Source organism: Perissodus microlepis, chromosome 22, assembly GCF_051167445.1.
Source record: "Perissodus microlepis isolate ML-2025 ecotype Zambia chromosome 22, ASM5116744v1, whole genome shotgun sequence".
NCBI lineage: Eukaryota > Metazoa > Chordata > Actinopteri > Cichliformes > Cichlidae > Perissodus > Perissodus microlepis.
The window spans coordinates 26,193,692-26,208,337 of NC_140481.1; the positions used below are offsets into that span (position 1 = coordinate 26,193,692).

The following is a 14,646-nucleotide window of genomic DNA, read 5'->3' on the forward strand; positions in this document are numbered from 1 at the left end:
GACGGCTAGGGTTTCACAAGTGCCGTCACTCCCGCAGATATTCTGGTGAGGAGAGAAAGCTCAGCCAAAATGAGATCCCAGTGGGTGAGGAGGGAATATTGCTTTGGATGTGGGGGCATGCATGCCATGATGTTGCATAATGGAGATAAATGTGGATTAAGAGCTGATTTCTAAAACTGTTTCTCTAACAGCCAGTCGCACAAAGTCCCACAAAGTGCAGGGAAGGAGTCGTACTGTGAGGAAAATTGTGCATGATGTAGTTTGCACCTTGACACAGATAAACTAATGGGTGCGGAACACGCACACAGAAGTAGTGGAGTTTGCACCTTCTGCATTTAATTTAGGAAATGGGCTGCTAACTATATGCAAACCAAGTGAGAACATATTAATTGGCCTATTTTTATTCTAAATATTTCTCTCTGGTGAAATTGAGGCTTTTTACTCCCACTGGTGTTAGTCAGCTCAGTTAGTCCAGACCGACATATCTAAACAGTTGTCAAATGAATTTCTATCCAATGCTCATGTTTCTCACAGGATGAAACCTGTTGACTCTGTTGGTCCTCTTACATTTCCTGCAGTACTGCCATGCGATTACTATATCAGAGTTTTTCCTGGCTTAGAGCAGGCCTTTAGACAGGCGGCTGTGTATGTATGTTAGTACAAACAGTCCATGTGCAGTAAAGGTAGCAAGTTTGTGTTACCTTGTCTGACAGGAAACTATGCTTTAGTTCTCAACATCGGATAAACAAACTAATTTTAGCAAAAACTAGGGGGGAGGCTTTTTTTTTTATTTTAGTGGTGGGATTTTCCTTTAGAACAGCCTAAAACCTCCTTTGTGGTTTTGAGTGAAATGTCATGACTATTGCCATGAAATCTGGGTGGTAAATATTCAGACAATGCTTTGGTGAAATCTCTATTGTTTTTAAAAAAGGTTTCCACTCTGAGGAGAGTCTGCAGGATGGCAATATTTAAATTTTTCATCTTTGCAGTCAGAAAAAGCAAAAAGCAAATATCAAACAAAGTTATCTGATACCAGAGTTGCTACTGGCATCAGTTACCATATCTAACTGTGAATTTAAAATGCTTTGTCTCCCAAATTTTGAAACCAGTTGCCTTATTTATGTTAATACGGTATATTTGTGAACAAACTTTTAAAAATGGTGGAATGTAGCTTGGTTGAGCTGCAGTTTTGCTCTTGCACACAGGACTAAAGGGTAGAATCAGTTTGATATAACAATGTCTTGAATGCAAAAAGCATTCTGCAAAAGTCCCCTTTTCTACATACCAACATATTAGATGTGTTACTCGTCGTCGCGGTGAAAAATCTTTCAGCAAAGCACACTCCAGGATTACCCGAGAGATGGGTAAAGTGTTCCTGGAAAGATAATGCTTCAGACACTCGAGTTAAAATCAAAAGATAAAAGAGTGACCTTCAAATAAAGGTGCACCATAACACGTCCAAACTGAGAGTGGCCTTAGCCTGACACCACCAGTATCACACCAAACAGGGCCTGCTGATATGATTCTGTAAAGTAGCTTCCCACCTCCAGGGATGGACAGACCGTTAGAGAGCCTCATGTGACTGTTGTCATCACAGAAACCTCGGGCCTGCTGCCAGCTGCTGGAAGGTCCAGACCTTCCAAAGATAGCAACAACCCAGCCTGCGAGTGCTGAGGATAGGGAAGCCCAATAAGTCTACACCGACCACGGAGCGGCCTGTGGAAAACTCTATGAACATTCTCAGTTCAGCGTGTCAAATGACTGGGTATAGCACTTGATTTTTATATAGTGCTCCTATGCAAGTCCTATGCAAACACATAATTATATGTGTTTGTGCCCCGCAGACCTGCATTCTGTCAGGGAGGGGGAAATGGAAATGGACTGCAATAACTTCAAAAACCCACGAGAGGCCTAAACAAGATCTCAAGGATTTCTCATGCTTTATATGTTGGTCATGAAACAGCACAAGGTGGTCACTATATGTTCTTGCATGTACCAGCACACCTGCTCTGCTGCTTCTGCAGCGCCATCTGAAATTCCACAAGCAGGCAGCCTTTAACTTAACATCCTACGCTAACCAGATGATGAATGGCTCTTTCAGGGTGAAAATGGCAGCAGTTTAATGTAAAATGCTCGTGAGGATTAGACTGCACATAAATCTTGATTTCCATGTGCAGTGTCTTACAGCAGCGCGCTGATCACTCCTTTGAAAGTGACGCCAAGAGGAACAGATTCAGCAGATAAAGTGGGTGGAAACTGCAGATTAACGCTGTTCATGCTCATTTAGTCAGTAATAGATGACGAGGGCACAGTTTGAGTTGCACGTTTTCTTTTAAGATCTGTTACCTTAACAGTTCATAGCGTGTTGTGCTGTGCTGTGTCATTCCAACTCAAGTTATTCCACTGTTTATATTCAACAGGATGCTCGCCCTGGCTCATATTGTGCAGGATTAGCTTTTGCATTGGATGTTTCATTCCAATCACTCAGAGCTCGGCAGTTTGGCGTGGCTTGTTTTACTCTCTCGGATCTTTCGAGGTTCTCTGCCAGCTTCTCTAATTGGCCTCTTTTGCCTCTGGAAACCCCCAGTGAGAGAGAGGATCTCCGCTGGACCCGTGCGGTGGTCGGACGCGCAGATGCGTCAGAGCGAAGGAAGGGCGGCGCGTCGGTGCTGAGGTGATCCCCAGCTTTAAAAGCGCACAAGTTCTCTGTGCGCCGAAGCAGTGCGTCACGGAGACCCAGCAGAGGCAGGATCCCCCAACAAAGAGTCAGATATCTCAGCACAGCGACGAAGATAGCCTTTCTTAGCGCAAACGTCTGCATCCTAGTCATGACCTTATTCCACGTGTTTTAACATTTCGTCGCTTATTTTTCTTCCCCCCACTTTGAATGCATTTCCCCCTCCTGTATCTGAAAGAATAGAGAATCATCGTTTTTCCCTTCCACCGAAATAATTTGTGATTTCTGATCGTGGTGAAACAGCGAGAGAGGATCCTGAGCAACAGCTGGGGGAATTTATCCGCTCCACTATATGGATAAGGAATCGTATCCGCCTGCAGCTGTACTCAGAGTTTGATCTCAGAAGTTGCTCTGCTCAAAGGGGAAAATGAAATCTGCTGAAGAAGGTGAGTTTGACTTTTTGTCTAGGCTTCCCCATCAGAGTGTTTAGTTTATTTTTTATTTTTTTATTTTAATCACAGCGAGGTGCGGCTATTAACGTGGCATTTTTTTTTAGCTTCTTGTCAGTGCCTGACACTTTACACGCGTATGCGATACATTAAACTGGGATGTGTTGTTGAACCGTGGGTCTTATCTACACTATCTCAGTATATTGTAGTTAATTACAGTATTAAAGCAGCGGTGTAGCTATTTAGTGAGTGCCCCTCCCTGCTGATTTGGACGAGGTGGGCGTGGTTCTGTTGCTGTGAATCTCTCATGACTAAAAAGTGCGCCCAATAATGTTAGTCGCTGAGGACTGACAGGGCATTGTGGGTAACAGTGTGCGAGTGCTTCAGAGGACAGTATTGAGCAGAGTCGTTTGATGGTGCAGCTAGCCCCCCTCCCCTCAAGGCAAACTGTCAGGATGTCAGCTAATTTTAGAAAACAGACACTTCAGTGCTACTGTATCACTCACCACAAGCAGGATTTTAAATGTAGGCATAATTTTCTTTTATTACAAGGAGTCATATGGTGCTGCATTGATGTCATAGTCTTTATGGCTGGGCCCCTAATTCTCTCTAATTTACAGCAGACAGGAGCTGCGGTGACTGCATATGTCTGTCTGCAGCCGCCGTCTCCATGCGTATCAATGTGCCCTGCTGTGGTCACACTCAGCCGGCTTCATGCACCATATAACCACAACTGCCTTTCCCATGTCAACCCCCCCGCCCTCTGCACCTAATTGTGACCTCAGCCATCACCACAGATGGGCAGAGTTTCATGTGTCCCAGCGGGAGCACTGGCACAACACCACAAGCTTCTTCACAAAATTCTCCTGGCTTGGTACAGCGTGCACCTTTACGGCATGCAAATAAACGAGTCATGTCCCTCCTGTGTTTATTTTCGATGGCTGCTACAACATGAAACGGGCCAACAAAAGCATCAGTGTGTTTTCATAATGTTACAGTTTATGGGCACCGTGTGAATTAAGTGGTATAAATCTGGCAAATGTGGAGTGGAAAAAAATTACCTGGTTTTGCTTTTGGTTATTTTTAGACTGGAGTTATATACCTTTTCAACTTGCAAACCTTCTGCCTCAGGAAATGGTCAAGGCCAGATCCAGTAGGCAAGCTGTTCTTTTGCCATTACAGCCAACGCCTCTGCAACAGCTCTCATAAGACTTAACTTTGGCATCGGTCTCCCTCACAGTGAGTGCAGCCAGTGAATGTGTGTTTGATTATCATGGTAACAAACTCAATCTGTTTGCTTTCCAGATGCATATGGCTACACGCCAAACGTCAGTCTCTCTCTCCCACTGGGCAACCCTTGTCTTCCCTCCCAGTACCACAGCCTGCAGTCCAGCCCTGCCATATCTGTCTCTGTCAGCGAGCCTCACAGTTATGAGTCCCAGGATGACATGAGAGCGGCCGGATACTTTTCATCCACAAGCATCCGCCCAAACGGAGCCCCGACCTTGGAGAGCCCTCGTATCGAGATCACAGCTTACGGTCAGTTTCCTGAGGATGAGGTGGAGGAAAGCAACCTTCCTGTTGCTAAGAGAGTCAACTCCATAGTGACACTGACCATCCCTAGTGCAGATGGCTACCGTGACCCCAGCTGCCTGAGTCCGGCCAGCAGCGTCTCATCACGTAGCAACCTGTCCGATGCATCCTCCTATGAGTCAAGCTTCTCCTACAATTACGACAACTCACCCCAGAACTCCCCCTGGCAGTCTCCCTCTGTGTCCCCCAAGGGCTCCACCCTCACCCTCCCCAGCGACGGCTGCGCCTCCGGTGGCTCTCCTCGTCACTCCCCCTCCACGTCCCCTCGCACGAGTATAACGGACGACACCTGGATGGGACAGCGTGGCTCCAGGCCCAATTCCCCCTGTGGTGCAAAGAGGAAGTACAGCTTAAATGGCAGCAGAGCGCCACAAAAGCACTTCCCTTATTCACCCAACCACTCCCCAGGTCTGTCCCCACAGACATCTCCTCGCCTCAGTGTCACAGAGGAGACCTGGCTGCCAAACACCAACCAGTACACCAACTCAGCCATCCTGGCAGCCATCAATGCCTTGACCACAGATGGAATGACTGACCTCGGAGAGGGAATCCCCATGAAGGCCCGAAAAACCAGCCTGGAGCCCAGCCCCACCATCAACCTGAAGGTGGAGCCTAGAGGTGAGGAGCTGAGCCCTAGGGAGCTGTGTCAGGATGAGCACCCAGCAAATCGCATGTCCCTGAAGAAGGAGGGCTACTGTGGTGGGTTTCTGGATGTACCACAACACCCATATTCCTGGTCAAAGCCAAAGCAGTATGTCAGGTAAGGAAGGCGGTTTACGCAAGCATGAAAAAATGCAATTAAATGTAAAATTCTTCTAGTATTTCTGGCATTTGATCAGATGTGTTGTTCAAAGACCGTTATTCTTTCACTATGCCTGGAACCGGAGTGAATTTTGAGTAAGGATTAGTGTGTTTAAGTATCTTTAAGCTACTGGCTTTATCACATGCTCTGGCGTATCGCAGTGTCCACATTCTGCACATTCTACCTTGATAAGCCCATCTAAAATAAGCCCTCCTCTTGTTAAGGTGACATGTTGAACATGTATTTTTTTTTTTTTGCCACTACAGCCCATCTTTGCCAGCTCTCGACTGGCAGCTGCCATCCAGCTCTGGGCCGTACAGCCTGCAGATCGAAGTGCAGCCCAAGTCCCACCACCGAGCCCATTACGAGACAGAGGGCAGCAGGGGAGCAGTGAAGGCTCTGGCGGGAGGACACCCAGTCATTCAGGTCTGCTAGAACCAGTGCTTCTTATTTGCATTTTGACTTACAGCGACTTTATGTGAAGAATAATGTTATTCCTTTGTATCATATGAGCATTTTAATAAGCAACGCAATCTAGAATTTCAAAAGAAAGTGGCTTAAAAAACAAAGAGATTCACATTTATCATCCACTGACTGGGCCTGAAGCTTCGGTTTCCTGCGGTAATCGGAGCAACACATGGTTCGGCCATTAGGCTCATTTTTACTCCAGCTCCTTACCTCATCACTTCTCACCTCAACACCTCAGCACCTCCCTCCTCTTGTCTTTTACCTCATGTGTTAAAAAAGATTAGAGCGACATGTGTTTCATGACCTGCCTCTTATGTTATTTAAAGATGTCACATTTCTGAATGGAATACCATAGGTATGCTATTAGACAGACCAGTCCACTCAGGCAGTCAGTTCCTGTCCAGACGAGGGTGACTCAGATTTTTCCATTGCGTTTTCAAGTGCAACGCAGACAGTTACGAACTAATGTAGCATGGCCAGTAAGAGCTTAGTCATGAACTTTAACCACAGTAGCTGTGGTGGTCGAGTCCAAGAAGAAAAAATGTGTACATCTGCAGATGTTTTGGTTATAAACCCATCTGGTCCCCCAACCATTACGCCACACCGCTGACCTCAGTGTTTGAATAAATAAAGGGTCTGCAGAGAGGCGTTAGACAAAGCGAGTGTAAGGAGTTCTGTTGGTTTTATTAACACCTTCTGGCTTTTTCTTAACACGTTACAAAAAGTCAACGAATTTACTAGACACTCTTGTGTTTTTCCTTCGCTTTTGATAAAATATTTTTTTAGACTAAGCAGTTTTGCATGTTTCTTCGGGCATCAGGGAATTCTTACATAGCTAAAGAGTGATTTTAATGTAGCCAGTTTGTGAACTGCTGTTTTGAAGCCCTGACGTTGGTATATGGGGCATTGCTTTCTTGTTTTTTGTTTGTTTTGTTGTGATGAAGACATGCCCATGTTTAGATTAGTTGCCAGGGAGTGCTAACTACTACCTTGGTTAGCAAGGTGTATCTGTATTTCACTGGGATAGAATTAGATGCAAACTGTGGCATGAAAGTTTCCTTCCCTCACAAACTGACTCTGACTCCTTTGTCTGTTTTAATCCAACCAAATACTGAACAATATGATACGGCGCCCATTACTCAAAGCAGCCTTTACTAACACGTAACATGAATACAATTTAAACTGGTTATAAAAAAATCCCATCTCCAAACTTGGCCATTTAATCCAGTGGGTATTAACTCATCAGCCTCAAGTGGCCATTAGAAGAACTGCAGTTTTTGATATTTCAAATTTACTTGGATTTTTCTGCTGCTGAGGTTGCTGTTTGGTTTCATGTCCATGCAACATGTTCACTCTCAACACATTTGGACTTAAGTGCATTAAAATAAGTGATAATAAAATAAGCTGGACTGGATATTGATAACTATATGATATAAAGTTTTATTTTGTATCATGAAAGGGAAAGAACTAGCAGCATGCTAGTCAAAGAGCCCTTAAATCTATTTAACAAAGAGCTTATACAACTGTGTATTTATCTGAGAGAGAATTTGGCATTTTTGTTGAGTGCACAAACTGCGCAATAGTGATAAAAAGTCTGTCAACACAAGTTAAAACTCTTGACCTTTGAGTGCGTCACGGATGAGGAGGAGCAGCTCATAGCTGTGGCTAGTGATGGTGAGGATGGAGGAGCACCAGGAAACAAAATACATATACTCAATTTTAGGATGTTTTGTTTTTTTCCTGTTGCTAATTTTGCAGTTGAAAAAGTTTGCCTGTGATTGATTTCGTGTAACTAATTGCAAACAGCATTCGTCACATTTGGTATTAAAAATAGGATGTAGTGACGTCTTTTTTCCTGGAGTGATCTTACTAAAAGGTTAAACGTAATAGTGTTTGAATGGAAGTCCTCTGTTTGTTGGACAGAAATATTATATTTGTATGCAGCGTTGGAATAGAAAAATCTGGAAAGCAAAACACGTTGTATTAGCCATAGTGTCGCAACTACAGCCGCACATCTGTGTGAGGCTCACCATGAGAAGGTGCTAATGATTTAATGACAGGGGTCTGGGTTCACCTCAACTGAAATAGAGAGTGTGTGTTCTCTTTAAACCTCCCCCCCAACTTTTTCTGCCAGCTACCACCCCAACCACACAGACTTCCCTTTGTTTAGGAAAGTTCCTCTCTGTACGGCTGACATCATCGCGCCCTGCGTCCTGCGGAGGCGGCAGCAAGCTAAACCACACACGTTTCTGGCAGGCTGTGATGGAGATATTGGAGGGAGCCTCAGACAAGGCAGCTCCATCTCTGCGACTTCCTGATTACACGGTGCGCGCAGCCTCTGCCGCGGACGCTGGCTGACAAAGCCTCTGCGGCTTGTCCCGTCGCTTTTCTGACTCAAACCCTGCCCAGACTTTACAGAGTTTATTCTGGAAGGTCCTGTTCAGTGTGGTACACGTTTTCTCCACCTCTAGCATCAGCACAGTTAAGCTGGCTGTTTTCTGTTCTTTTTCAATGCCATCACTGCTGCCTGCCTCAACCACACCCGCCCTTGCACCAGCAGCAGACTGAAGAATGCCCCTCTGAAGTGCTGCGTCCAGTCCTCACTGCAGCTTATGCTCAGGGTTTCAAGCTGTACTTTGGTGGAGAGGAAATGCTCTGTATTCATGTCTGTGAGGTCCTCTTTTTCACCCTGACTGAAGTAAGCTTTTATGATCTGACCAAAAAGTACCCAACATGCTCTTTTGAAGTATGTTTTTGTAGATTTAGATGCTGTTATTTTGGCGTCATGTGCTTTTTCTTGGCCTGTGTAATTAGCAAATGCCGTCTGAGACATACTGGGTTATCTCTCTTTGAAAATAAAGATGGAGGATTCCCATTTATAACCATTTTAGAGTTGCTGGGGCATCACAGGAATGGAAAGGAAGCGCTGGTCGCCCTCACCCGGCCGGAGTCTCGGCATTCCTCTTGTGGGTGATAATGTGAACTGGGGAGGCTTGGCTGCTTCGCCAGCGTCAAACTGCCAGAGTGAAAGAGCAGTGGATTTACATGAAGCTGTATCTCAGTGATTTTAATTGCATCAACAAATCATAACTGTTGTCTGCTTGAATTGCTTTGTAAAAACATATGATTCAGATCACGGAGCAGAAAAACTAAAAAGGAAAGGTTTCTTAATTTCATGATTGCTGCTTGTGTCTTAAAATGATGGATGATGATGCTGACATAAATTACAAGCATTTCTAAATGGATGCTTTGTAAAGGTTTGGAAGCAAAGAAACCAAAAACAGCTGAAAGCAGTCAGATGATATTATCAAGTTTGATTATTTCTATTTGTCTAGACTTTGTTGCTGATAATAATTCAAAGCAGATAATCAGTAATCTGTAAGTAATTACAGTTTGAGAGTAACTAACCTCGCGAGCAGACTACCTCACTTCATCACACTCCTTCCTGCTGCCTGAATAAACAGCATTGCTAGGCAGCAACCCATTTCCTTACACAAATATACGGGGCTTTCGCAGGCTCTTAACCCTGACAGGGATCCTCCTCCAAATCACATGTTATGCCTCCCCAGTCTGAGGCTTTCACTCTCATTGTGGGCGCTGCTCGCCTCGAGTGCTCCCCTTATGTAAGTGAAAAGTGCGGTCTTCATTTCAACATTTCCACACTGATTGTTTCAGCCGACACTCTTTTCCAAAGTGCCTTATAATTAGTCGGGGTTGAGTGTCGGCCTCTATTACGCTTTGACGGGTCTGTGGATGACGATGTGTGTATAGTGCTTGTTTTATAACACTTTTCTTGCAGACTCAGACCAGTTTGACTCTTAGAAGCTCTTAATCAGTCAAGATAAAGTGCTGTTCTGCGTGATAGCATGCAATAAAGTCTACTTAGTTAAACTGTATTTTTGAATACATTTGAATACTAATAGCCCATAGAGAGAGGAAAAAAACGTCCCAACACTTGACCCTGAATGGCCGACACTAATTCAAACCTTATTACTGGAGGCATTTCAAGTGAAGCAGAATTGCTTAATGTAATTTAAAAGATGGAAAAACTTTAAGACTGTTTAGCCAAACAGGAGCAAGTCCAGCTGGGATGTTTTGGTTAAAGATGGAGGAAATTTAAGAGCCTAAAAAATTACAGATTGGAAAAAAAAGAGCACTTTTTTTTTTTTAAAGTTCATTTTTATTTATATTTTTAATCCACATGTTGATGTTTGCTGAAACATATTAATCATGGTTTTAAAAAAAAAAAAATGTTGCTTTTCTCTGTTTAGTTTCCTCAGTTTAAATTGACAGTGGTGTAAAATGTCGAGCCTCACTCATATTTACTTAGATGTAAACATAAAACTAATGTTAAATATTCTGCTGTAATTCTTCTGCTGCATTGTATGGATAACATACATAACTCTCTGACAGGGTGTCAATAGTAGCTGCTGTTCTCAAATTTCAGCCTGCGGGTTTGGGCCTCATGCCTGCACTCTGCAGTCTGGGAGGTTGAGGTCATCCTGGCAGGAGGCCTCTTGTCAGGCAACACCTATGAAGGTCTGGGATTACTTTAGATGCTCTGGGACGAGCCCACCAACTGTAGCAAGCAGCGCTGCCGCGCCGCCTCTGTTACGCCTGCAATCGTTTTGCTGATAAACATCAAAGCAGAATCAATTCCGAGAGTTTAACTTGACCCTGATTGTCCCTGTTTGGGTCTAAACGGCTCAACCTTGACTTTTCCAAAACACTGCCTCAGTCATGTCACAAGGCGAGCATGGTGCTCACAAATCACAAAGCTGCAGACTGTAGGTGTATTTTACCGCTCTTTGGCCCCATGAGATTGAGCCACTGTTGGATCAACATCTTGGCAGACCTGACATGAACTCGTAGAGGAAGTGGGCACAGGCTGTTGGTAGTAAATTAAAGATGAAAAGGGTGATGATTACACGGTCCTAAAAGGCTACTTTGTTGGAAAGCCTGACCTCTGAAAGACCTGCGTTTTGTTCTGACAGTTTGTAAGCTTGACCGCACATGTCCGTCGTTTCTTTGTCTCTTAGCTTCACGGCTACATGGAGAGCGAACCCCTGACTTTGCAGCTGTTCATCGGCACAGCTGATGACAGGCTGCTGAGGCCACACGCCTTCTACCAGGTCCACCGGATCACAGGCAAGACGGTGTCCACCCCGAGCCACGAGGCCATGCATAACAACACCAAGGTTCTGGAGATCCCACTGCTACCAGAGAACAACATGCGGGCCATGTGAGTATCGGCAGACTAAAAAAACAGCTCAAGACTTGACTTGGACATCCAGTCTCAAATTGTTTAAGAACTGGCGTGCACTGGAATGAAGCACTGGTTTTAAACTGGGATGAATCTGATTGGCAGTGAAACCTTTTAAAGAGTCATTTGAGACAATAGCAATGCCAGTCTCAAGTCATTAACCAAGAAAGCACATTTTGTACAAGCCCATGTCACGTTTGGTCACTGACAGGAAATCCAAGTGAAATCTGCTGTCCCTTGAGAAATTTCCTTCAAGCCCATCAAGAAAAGTCATGCCATGTTTTGAGTCAGCTGAAACAAGTCCAAGTCAAATCTTTTAATTGTCCACGAGCAAGCTGCAAGTTAAGAGTGGACAATTTCATCAATGTTCCTTCAAAGCTCTCGCAATCAAGTCCTTTGACTTGTTTGATTTTTCTTTCAAGTCAACATTCGACTTGAATATTTTAACGTTTAAATCTTAAATGAATGACTTAGATTTCGCAGCAAATACACAACGAGTCCAAAAGACTTGAAATAATAATTCTTGCTATGATGGAGTTCAGTGCAGCCAGTAAACACCAGCTGCTGTGGTAGCTGTAAAAATGCATCTTCACTGTTATCATATTAAAGGGATACTAAAATCAAGAGAATTTATTTCAACAGAGGCATCAGTCTGGTCTGGTGAGAAGGGAATTTCACTCCTCTCGGGCTTCTAAAGCCTCATCAAAGCATGTTAGATTGCTGCTTTTGATTTATCTGTGCATGTCTTTGAGCATGCATGTCTCCTTTAGGGCTTTAGTTTTGCTCTTGAAGTGTTACTCTCCGCACACAGATGGGTGGCTTTTCCCATTTTATGAGCTTCAGAGATCAGATTACTGGGAAGTCTTCGGGCTGCTAACAGGGTACCCGGGGTCTCTGTCTGTGCTGCAGGTAGTAACATCCTGCTACCATAAGCACTTTCCCTGCTTTTTAATGGATGTAACACATAAGCTCCACTTATACAACGACTTCACCTCGGGGTATGGTTTCTTCACAGTACTGACAGAGTACACGAAGGGTTTTGTGGTGGATTTGACATGTGCTCCAGTCCAGTGTGACGTATATATGTTTCATAATGCGGTATAGGATACAGGCGTTATTATATCCCTGGAATAGTTCATCAAGATGATTTAGGAGGAAAAGTTTCAAATTAAATTGTTAAGCAACGCCAACGCAGATTTGTTTTTTGCGGCTAATGAAGCCACAAGAGTCGAGTTGGTATGAATTCAATTAACTCTTCATAAATTAGTGCCGTAAAAGAAAAAAAGTGTCTTTTTTTGTCCTCTTCTTCTAAAAAAAATGAAAAAAAACCCCAAAACTCACTGATGAGATCCCTCAGTATGTGATTTTTTTTTTTTTTTGCAGTCAGTCTGTTTGTGTAGGCAGAGAGCAGAACAGCTGGGGTCCTTAGCATCAACACCTGGTTACTTCACCAGTGAAGCAGACCCTGGTGTCTGCCCAGAAGAATGTAAGGGAGTGTCCGAGTGTGTGTAAAAGTTGACATTAAGTAGGCTTTGAGGAATGCAGCATCAAGTAGCAGAGCGATGGAAAAGCCAGAAACCGTTTGGAAAGGCCTGAGGTACTGAAGTATGAAAAAGTTAGAGGAGTTCAGTGAAGAAGGGGCTTATTAAGTGTCCGATGAAGACTTTGACTCCTCAAAATACATCTTATAGCCAATTCCTGGTGGTGAGATTTGTGCAGGGGCAACAATATTTAAGGAGCCAGATTATAACAAACAGATTCATGAAAAATTGAATGCTTCCAGGCGTTTTTTTCTGTAGAGCTTCAGTTTTACCCCAGAGCAGGTCCACTGAGGCGTAAAAGCTCTGCTGGGAGTGGGGATGTTAATCTTCTGTTGACAGCCTTCTTCGGGGCTACAGTGATGAAGTCCAGAGTGAAAGTCTTTGCTACATAAATCCTGATTAAGTGTGAGATTATATATGTCATAAACGGACCCAGCAGACTCTTTGTCTTTTGTCCTTGCAAACACAGAATTGACTGCGCGGGAATCTTAAAGCTGCGTAACTCAGACATAGAGCTGAGGAAGGGGGAGACCGACATCGGACGCAAGAACACGCGTGTGCGGATGGTGTTCAGGGTTCACATCAACCAAGCCACGGGGAGAACGGTGTCTTTGCAGGTGGCATCAAATCCCATCGAGTGCTGTAAGTACATCCACTCATATTTGTCCTGCTTTGAAAATGCCAAATTTGAACTCATCAGCCTTCTACAGTCGTTTAAAGGGCTCCATTAGCGTGGACACGGGTAAAAGCGTGAGATAGTGTCACTGATCCCAGCAGGGAAACTCATTCTGTGCATTTAACAGACTCTAAGTATTACAAGCAATGAGCATCCACCATGATGCATCATTTCCAGTTGTAATTTTCTGAAAAGTCATTTTGTTAATACTAAAGAAAATAGACTACAGTCTCCAGAGGTTTCCTTCTAACTGTGACTGGCTGCTGGCTCTCAGGTATGGTGTAAGAATCTCCTGACATACCTGCAGTGCAACAAGACATCTAAACAAGCTTGTCCTTCAAAATAAAAGCACTACAAGTAGAATTATGATTTAAGAGATGCAAAATCAGTGATTTTTTTAAATTTCTTGAAAAATTATCTGGATTGTGTGATAAATATAACGATAACAATTAGACCAGTTATTTGTTTAAGTTCCTTTGATAGGCAAATTCACCTAACAAGTTTGTGATGGCAGGAGAAATCATAGGGAACTCATACAGCCTAGCACCCTTTTACCACAAGACACAGTGCTGACCACTGAGCCTTGTGCTGCCTAAATGGCTGTCACACCCCTCTAAAGGGTCAGAAGTATCCACTATATTTAACTTAATCAGTGTGAGACAACTCTTCCGTGTGAATGGGTGCTTTGTACCAGACGAATATCTCAACATTTATTGGATAGACAGACACTCACACAGCTGCTGACAGGGACGCAGACAGGCTTGTTTTTGTGAAATACTGTATCGTGTTCCAGTTTTAGACTTTTAATAATTCCTCAAATCAAATGGAGTGAGATTAGAAAGACAACAAAAGTCCATGTGACTGGTGGTTGTAAGTGGATGCCGCTCGATTTAAAAAGATCACAAGACCGAAGGACTGGGCAGTAGATTAATCAGAAACGATGAGAACTGATTAATCCTTAATTGATTAACCAAATTGACGTAAGCTTCTCAAATCTGAAAATGTCAGTTTTTTCTTTGCAAATCAAATTTCGTTATCCGTTTCTCGACCAGATCAGAGAATATTAATGAGCAACGTTGGACTGAGTCAAAATTATGAAAGAAGAGAACAGCTGTAGATTCGCTGATAAAGATAAAAGAAAAAGATGCAGCCATGTAACGAGAGCCACTGAATGCGG

General features: G+C 43.7%; 1 protein-coding gene across 1 annotated transcript in view; it reads left to right on the plus strand.

Moving 5' to 3' along the window:
• Window positions 1–2,719: 2,719 nt before the first annotated feature.
• Window positions 2,720–14,646, plus strand: part of nfatc1 (nuclear factor of activated T cells 1) — a 47,667-nt gene continuing 35,740 nt past the window's right edge. Inside the window, exons 1-5 of the mRNA XM_084919489.1 lie at window positions 2,720–3,123; window positions 4,432–5,479; window positions 5,788–5,947; window positions 11,029–11,231; window positions 13,263–13,435. Of these exons, the coding sequence (XP_084775615.1) occupies window positions 3,105–3,123; window positions 4,432–5,479; window positions 5,788–5,947; window positions 11,029–11,231; window positions 13,263–13,435 (1,603 nt within the window). The 5' untranslated portion in view covers window positions 2,720–3,104. The remainder of the gene's footprint in view (window positions 3,124–4,431; window positions 5,480–5,787; window positions 5,948–11,028; window positions 11,232–13,262; window positions 13,436–14,646) is intronic.